The sequence below is a fragment of the Tachysurus vachellii genome, chromosome 10, assembly GCF_030014155.1.
Source record: "Tachysurus vachellii isolate PV-2020 chromosome 10, HZAU_Pvac_v1, whole genome shotgun sequence".
Lineage (NCBI taxonomy): Eukaryota > Metazoa > Chordata > Actinopteri > Siluriformes > Bagridae > Tachysurus > Tachysurus vachellii.
Genome location: NC_083469.1, coordinates 13,458,412 through 13,466,188, shown reverse-complemented (window position 1 = coordinate 13,466,188; position 7,777 = coordinate 13,458,412). Strand labels below are relative to the sequence as shown.

Here is a 7,777-nt window from a genome sequence, read left to right as displayed (position 1 = left end):
TGTTTCTAGCACAGAAATGCTGAGCTAGAAACATATAATAAAAGAGCAATTATGGTTAAAGCCACAAAATAAAATCCACTTTGGGCCAGCATTTTTATTGACATTGAGCTGCTCCTGAACTCATTAAAGAAAACTCACAGATTAATTTAAACAACTTCTTGCACTAACCATTGACTAACTGATCTCACAAACAGATTTAACAAACTTTATATAATTACTGTCTTTTTCTGTGATTATTGCTCCATTACAGTAAACAAGTTCTAACTTGAAACACTTTCTTTACTTTAATTCTCCTTCCAATGCCCTTTGACATACATGATGGTAATGATTGTTTTAAATAAACCTTATAACTCATCTGGTTCATCAACTTGAGGTTTTGAAATGAAATAAAATGCTGGTGACTGAGCAGGAAAAAAGCCATAAACATGCCAAGTGTCTGAGAGGAGATAAGTCCTGCCTGCTCCTTCACCCAGCTGTAGTAATCCAAACAGAACCACTCCTCTTTACAAAGCCAGACGCTTTCCAGAGCAGCTCTGCTCCAGTCAGAGCAAAGTAGGAAAACTCTTTATGCACTGTGTCTGTTGGGGACCAGGCCAATGAAAAAAAGGTCAGAGACTCATATAAGGACAATGCTCATGCACAACACATCTACTTGTCAGTGTCTGCTGCATTGCCGATAGTTAACTGTATTCAAACAGTGTTTAGAGGTGGGCTTTTATTCCTGATGGATATCTACAACATAGTATTATATAATTTCTTTTGCACCACACAAGATTATGTTAAAATACCTAGTGGTAAAAGATCAGGGACAACAATATAGCAGAATGCAGGGCTCTACTAGTGCAGTAAGGTACAAACAGGATAGTATATAGGTACTGAATAAAAAGTGCTTGTTGCTACCAGAGTAAACAAAAAGGTACATTTTTCTTATTTGATTTTGATCACCTTAAACAATGAATATTGTAGGCAACTACGATAAATTCTATATTTTCCTTTTTTTCTAAAGCCTAGAAATAAGCATGTATTTGACTATTAACTCTGTTGGCTTAGCTGATCAAAACATAAACATTAAAAAATAGTGATGGTAATTTTAACATTTTAACTACAAACAAAATATGTTGTAATGTCATTATTTACATATCACTACAAATTTTAAGTGAACTTAAACAAAGATTAAGTGACTCACTCATTTATCGTGAAATGAATTTCTTCCTGAAATTTTAAATGTAAATACTCATTCATAAATGACAACACATTGTTCATATGAGTAATAGTTCCAAACAGATTTAGAGATGTTATCAAAGGCAACATTTAATAAAGCATAAAAAGATATGACACCAAAAAATGAAAAATATGTACACAAATTGCAATTTACAGTTAATAGGCAAAAACCACAAGGTAAATAGAAATGTCAACACTCATGCATATTTATTGTGCATATAACAAAGCCCTCATGTCAGCAAGTGAACTTATGCAGGTGGCTAATATTGTTTAATTTTGCAGATAGACTAGGTCTAGCCATCAATCTCGCTTTTTCTCTTTTAGACATGTTTTTTTTTTGTCAATCATACTCTCCATTTCATTTCCTTTATGACTAACCAAATATATTAAGTTTTAAATATTTTATTTAAAAAATCATCAATGTCTACTGATCACATTTACAAAGGAACTTGCCATGTAAATTGTGTCACAGGAAAATCTGCGCTTATAATAAATATGTCTACAAAAAAGAACACAACAGGATTAGTCAGATGCTTCTCAATGATTTTAATGTGTGATTGAGGGAGGCTGAAAGTGCATGGGGGGGGGGTGTCACTCAATGAATCCACTTGTAGTGAAAGATCTCTTAGGCACTTTATTGGGTGAGTACTGAGAGCAGCTAATTTGATTTGCTGCATCACAATTCAAACTCCCCAGTCCCTTAAGTCTCTCACACTGTGGTCATGAGTTTTAGAGAGCCTGATCGGAAGCGTAGGATTCTCTTCTTTAAATTGTGGGAGGCTTTGATTTTGACATAGGCTTTGGCCTGTGCTGAAGTCATTTCGCGGGATGCTTGACTATTCTGAGGCCAGTTGACGCCACTGCTGCCTTCGGAGTCAGTGCTAGTTGTGCTTTCTGCAACAAAGTCTGCCTCACTTGCACTCGACTCACTGTCCCCAAAACAGTTGGTGGTGTAGTTACTGCGCTCATCTTCACTTGTGTCCACGATGGTGGAATGAAATAGAGAAGCACATTCAGCAGAGTATTCTGAGTCACTGCCCACATAAGCATAAGGGCTGGTGATGTGTGCATTGGAAGGGAGATACATTCCTGACATGTGGCCCAGCACCTCCCTCTTTTGCCTGCGGTGAACCCTCCTGAAAGCCTCCTCATAAGGCACCTCTGGGATGCCACGCAGCCTACGATGGTAGTCATTGCGTTTGTATTTGGGTTTAGCCAGCACAGCCTCATGATGCCTCTGGTGGCCATGGTGTCTTTGGGTAGTTGACCTGCCTGTGGAGGTGGTGTGTTTTTCCAGGATTCGCCCCTCTGGGATTGAGGCAGGGATCCTTTTGGCTTTATAAGATGCCCTCTTGGAGGCTTTATATGAAACAGTCATATCTTCTGCTGCTTTGGAACGCCTGGATCCAGTGCGGTGCCTGTCACGGCCTGTTTCTGATACAAGCTCATTGGAATGGGCCCTATGTTTCATGCTGCTGCCATTCTTCACCTTGACAATTTTCACGTTCTTGCTACCACCTTTGCGAAGTTTGACACTCTGCTCTTGGGCAGGGATGTACTTTGCACTAACCATCTGTCCCCCCTCATCCTGACTTTGAGAGGAAGAGCCAAGGCTGAGCAACTCTGGCAGAGGCTGCTCCACTTTAGTATCACAGGCCACTGAAGCCTGAATATTAGGACTTCTCTTAGGAATTCCTGCTTTTAGCATTTGTGCTGATTTACTGTCATCCACAGGAGGGTTATAAGAATGCTTATTAAGTTTGGGGGAAGACACTGCATTAGGGCTACCCAAGTCCTGGCACTCCTTAGCAACTGCAGTTAACGGTTTCCCTTTATTGGCCCCAGGGCCTTTCTTCTTTAATAGGCTATTAGTGTTAACATCATTTTTGATTATGAATCCATTTTGGGATTGATTCTGAGAACAGGCAGCTCCGTCCCCTAAGTGTTCTCCCTTGGACTCAATAGGCCACTGACTTTGAGGTGACCCTGCGTTGGGGTCAGTGCAAGGAGCAATTGCTGCTTGCAAACAGGGTTGCCAGTTAGATGAGAGTTCAGCAGTCCTTGGCTGGGTCTGTCCAACAGCAGAAGGCCTAACACAGAGGCTTCCCTGCCGTAACACACTCTTGGAGGGGTCTGTGTTAATGCTTGTTCGAGGTTTATTGGTTCTCATTGGCTGTGCTCTCCTCTGAAGCAGTCCAAAGATATAACTGTCCAGTCTTTTGTTAAGCGGAGCTTGAGCTTGGGATAAAAGGGCCTGCTCTGATTTTTGATCATTTTCAAGTGTTTCTCCAGACTTGGACAGAACAGAGTCTTCCTTCAGATGGCTGACCATGGATTGGACAAAGATGGGGCTTTGAACAGCCACAGCATGGAGAGGACTAGGGTAGCGATACACATCACTTCCATTTTTGGCTATCAGGTCGCAGTGGAACTTGGACATGCTGTCACAATTCCCATCTGGAAAAGGAGAGTATGGAGCAGACAGTGACCTGCGGACCGTACCAGAACACGATTCCTCGCATTGCTCTTCACACTCAGCACAAACACTGAGCTCATCTGCAGAGGGAACAGGGACAATTAGCAATAGAAAACAAGAAACATCTAAAAGAACACAAAGAATCACAAATGCTCCACCCCAAAACCATTACTAGCTTCTAAATTCGCCTAAATATTGTGTTTCTATGAGAGCAGTCTCAACCCAAAGCGAATTGTTAAGCTAGGTCAATGGTTGATTAGCTTTGACATGCAAATGAGCCTTTTGTCTTTTTTGGTTTATCAGAGGTGTGGCGTTTGCAGAGCTGTGAAACTGTTTCTATCTCTTATGTTTGGTTGTCCTCTTACCCTGACCTCTTCTATTTGCATTCTACTAGACTTAATTGTTTTAGAGGACTTTCAAATAAGGATAACAAAACAAGGCAAGTAACAGCGATGAGTGTCTAATTCTACAATGTAAGCTCCCTCTTCATGATGACAATTTAAGGCACAAACCTGCTGCAAAATGTCAGAGAACACATTGTTTTAGTAAAGCACTGTCACCCAGATGATGTGGGCTGTGAGGATCTGCATAAATATTCTGTATCTAAAGTGGGCTCTCACCTGAAGACTTGGGTCTTCCTTCAGAGGCACAGAGCGAGGTGTCATGGGGGGCACACAGGCAAGATGTGGAACGACAGCTGGACAAACATTCACTGAAGACTGAGTTAGAGGAATTAGAGAGGGAGCCTGAAGTGCCATCACTTAACTCATAAAAACCTAGTGGAGAAGGAGAGATAAAGACAGAAGAATTTTAAGAAACTGATTGCACTGAAAAAGCAGCCATCACCAGAATGCAATATTTACTACTAACAAACACATCAGACTATTCTGTAATGTTGATTTACTCTCATAGGCAGCTTGCATAAAAGTTGATTTATTTTTTAATATAAATCAGCTAATACAGAATTATGGACACAAGTAATCTCCCCAGCTATTAGGAGCAAAATCTTTTAAACAATAGTGACATTCAGCAAGAAGCATACACATGTGCAATCAATTTCTGGTTTATATACACTTCACGAAACAAAAGTGTAGTCTGCTTCAGCACTAAAATGACCTCTCGTATTTGGAATGTAAACCAACTCAGCTGGGAAGGCAGTAAGCACAGGGTGCAGATTGTTCATATTACCAAATTAGTGCCTAAACACTGTGGCTGAGCAGCCTCCAACTGAGATTAGGCCTGGCAGGCACACAAGCTGCCACTGGCATTATTGTGTCCACAAAGCAGTTTTATACCAAATTATATAACTTAATTACAAATTCTGTTTATGGCCTTTCAGGAGAATAAGAAATAGGAACTAAGAATCAAGGAAATTGCAGTGCATTGATTGGATCAGACCAATGTGTTTGGTGTAACATTATGTACTTCATACATATATCTGATTAGCTAGACAAATTTCCTTTAAAAGCAGTCAAAAGCCTCAAGTCCTCCACTATTCTCAGGCTAAAACCAACCTGAACTGGGCCGGCTATCACTCTCCAGATGCTCATGTAGGGTCTCTGTGTCCAGTCGTAGGTCACTGATCTGTCTGTCCAACTCCTGGAGCTGAGTAATCAAACCAGCATCTCGCCTCCGCAGGCAGTTCTGCAGGAGAAAAACAATTTAGTGAGGTCAAACCACATCTGCTACATGGGGGAAAATCAACAGTGGAGTCAGTAAACACAGACAGATAGTCAGACATTGTTTTAGTGCACTGGTATTCAGACCAGTGATGAAGTAAGTAAGTTGTGGCTCAGCTGTTTCAGGTAATCAGTCCCCTTTGGAATTCAAGTCTATTTCCCATAGTTGTCTGAGTGCTGGCTGCCTGGAGGTATGGTTTAGACAAGTGTAATGGACTAAATTAGAGTCAGGCCTGGTGGGGGAGAAGCATTCGGCTTAAACACGCACTTATGTGGAATTGGCTGCATCTGACAACACCCGGATCATGTGCTGCATTCCAGTTTAAAGTGTGGTGAAACAGCCGACCAAGGGAAAGATCCATTAAAGCATACATACATAGTTCAAATGGCTCATAATCAGTGGTGTGTTATCTACATACATATGAACTGCTGCTTGCTGACAGGAGCAGTAGATTCCAGTGCTATATGAAGCAACAGACTGACACGGGCTCTGCTTAGGGACTGAAGGCAGTAAAAACGTGTGCTCCTGACAGGCAGGCGTGTGGTGATTTATGGGCTCGCAGCTCTCAGAATGCTGGGCTGTGGATACCATTTATTCACAGAGCGCCATTTGCAGAATAGGGCAAGAGTTATTTTGAAATGGTACAAATGTAAAATTGGGCAATGGTCATAGCCTATGGACAAGAATTAGAAACAATGCTTATGTTCTGTCTATAGTTTTTTAAAGTATACTAATAGTTTTTAAGACAAAATGTCATTGTCGACCTTAATTGATTTATTTTCACGTTTTACTGGAACTGTGACACCGAAAAAGCGTGTATGTGAACAGAGAGTTCACTTTAATCCGGAGCAGATCTTCGGCCTGTTTTAAGCTCAGCAGGGTGTCAGTGACTGCTGTGCTGCAAAACTTCATTTGGGCCACTTGGTCTATTGTAACTCGGACCCTCAGTGAAGCGGTGGAACCCCCCTCTAAGCAGAAGCACTACACTCACTGCATTCAGGAAGTTCAATTTAAATAACATTACGCAGCTTTCCATCGCTTTCCTGTCATTTTAATGATCATTTGCGGAAATTAGTTTGGTTTCCTTCATGCCTGGATAAAGACAAAGCATGACATTTAGCAACATTAATTCTTATAGTTTAACATATTTATGCAAACGAAATACATGATATGGCCTAATAATGGTGGTTATGGTAAAGACTGCATAAATATTGGACAACTTCACCACTAGTGAACAACTTATTTGCCCTAATTTGGTGCTTTATTACAACCAAAAATGTAATTCCTTGTTTTATTAAGGCGCGTTTGTCTGTAGGTTTTGCGTGTGTCTTTCGTGTGTCAACCAAAAAATCTCTATCATTTTTGTAATAATGTCCATTAAAGAAAAAAGGGACGAATCCTATTCTAGCGCAACACACGCACGATGAGGCGCGCACACACACCCAAGCAGAACAGGCACACTCACACACACACACACACACACACACACACACACACACACACACACACACACACATACTGTAACATTATAGATTCGAACAAATGTTGTTTGTATTACATACCAGTTGCTTTCTCAAGAGCAAAATGTTCTCTTCCAACAATTTCTCCTCGTTGTTTAGGTAGATGTCCTCTACAGCTTGTAGATCTTCTTCCCCACTTGTGCTGACATTGTCCTGATTGTTCAGGGCGTTATGGACCAGCAGCTCCTGTCTCTGTCTCAGATAGTCCAGTTCTGCCAAGCCAGCCAAAGTGGCCTCCATTCTGTCTCTGGCTCTGAGTCGCTCGAGCTCCGCGTCCCCTCGCTCCCTGGAGCGGTTCTCATAATCCTTCCTTTCCCGCATCCCCGCGCAGTCCCGTGCAATAAAGAGCTCTGCAAGCGCAGCCGTGGTCTGCCTCATCACAGCCGTGGGTCAGACCGCTTAAACACCTAAAGTCTGGTGATGTTCAAACTACACGCGCTTGATGTGTTTTATTTGTACTTACATGGCCACACAATTTCCACCAAAAAAAGTATCCACAGAGTGTCAACAGAACAAATAGCTCCACTTCACTTCATTTATCGCTGCTTTAAACAAAGCAACAATATTTTCCCAATGCAATAGCAGAAAGTATCCAAACTGTGCGGTCCTGGGGAGAGAGAGCACGCGCGCTGTGCGGGATGTGAGTGTGCGGGTCAATACGCGCTCTGAAGCTGCGCGCATTCACTGTGTGTGAAGCGCCCTGCCGACTCCCAGGCGCGGGGAGGTCCTAGTGTCCGCCCAGTTACAACATCAACTTTATCACCGTGCTCTTATCTCCCCCTCCCTTAATGCATATAAATTAAGCAACTGAAATGAAGTTTTTTAAGATTCAGGTCACTATTTACTAATCACTAAGATGACCTTAAATTCTGTTTCTCTA

The 7,777-nt window shown here is 41.8% G+C and overlaps 1 protein-coding gene across 1 annotated transcript; it reads right to left on the bottom strand.

Annotated features, from left to right (window-relative positions):
• Nucleotides 1–1,285: 1,285 nt before the first annotated feature.
• dact1 (dishevelled-binding antagonist of beta-catenin 1) lies at nt 1,286–7,574 on the bottom strand. The gene is made up of 4 exons (XM_060879773.1): nt 6,940–7,574; nt 5,212–5,341; nt 4,318–4,473; nt 1,286–3,777 (listed from the first exon to the last, which is right to left on the bottom strand). Exons 1-4 carry the CDS (start codon nt 7,273–7,275, stop codon nt 1,931–1,933), a joined length of 2,469 nt encoding a protein of 822 aa, XP_060735756.1. The 5' UTR covers nt 7,276–7,574; the 3' UTR covers nt 1,286–1,930.
• Nucleotides 7,575–7,777: the final 203 nt, after the last annotated feature.

Bases quoted from the DNA above. Each gene is read 5' to 3' on its own strand.
- dact1 (XM_060879773.1), bottom strand. From the start codon at position 7,275: ATGAGGCAGACCACGGCTGCGCTTGCAGAGCTCTTTATTGCACGGGAC. The intron at 5,342-6,939 runs GTATGTAATACA...TTTCTCCTGCAG, and splicing joins TGCTCTTGAGAAAGCAACTG to AACTGCCTGCGGAGGCGAGA. The intron at 3,778-4,317 runs GTGAGAGCCCAC...TTCCCTCTGCAG, and splicing joins AGGAAGACCCAAGTCTTCAG to ATGAGCTCAGTGTTTGTGCT.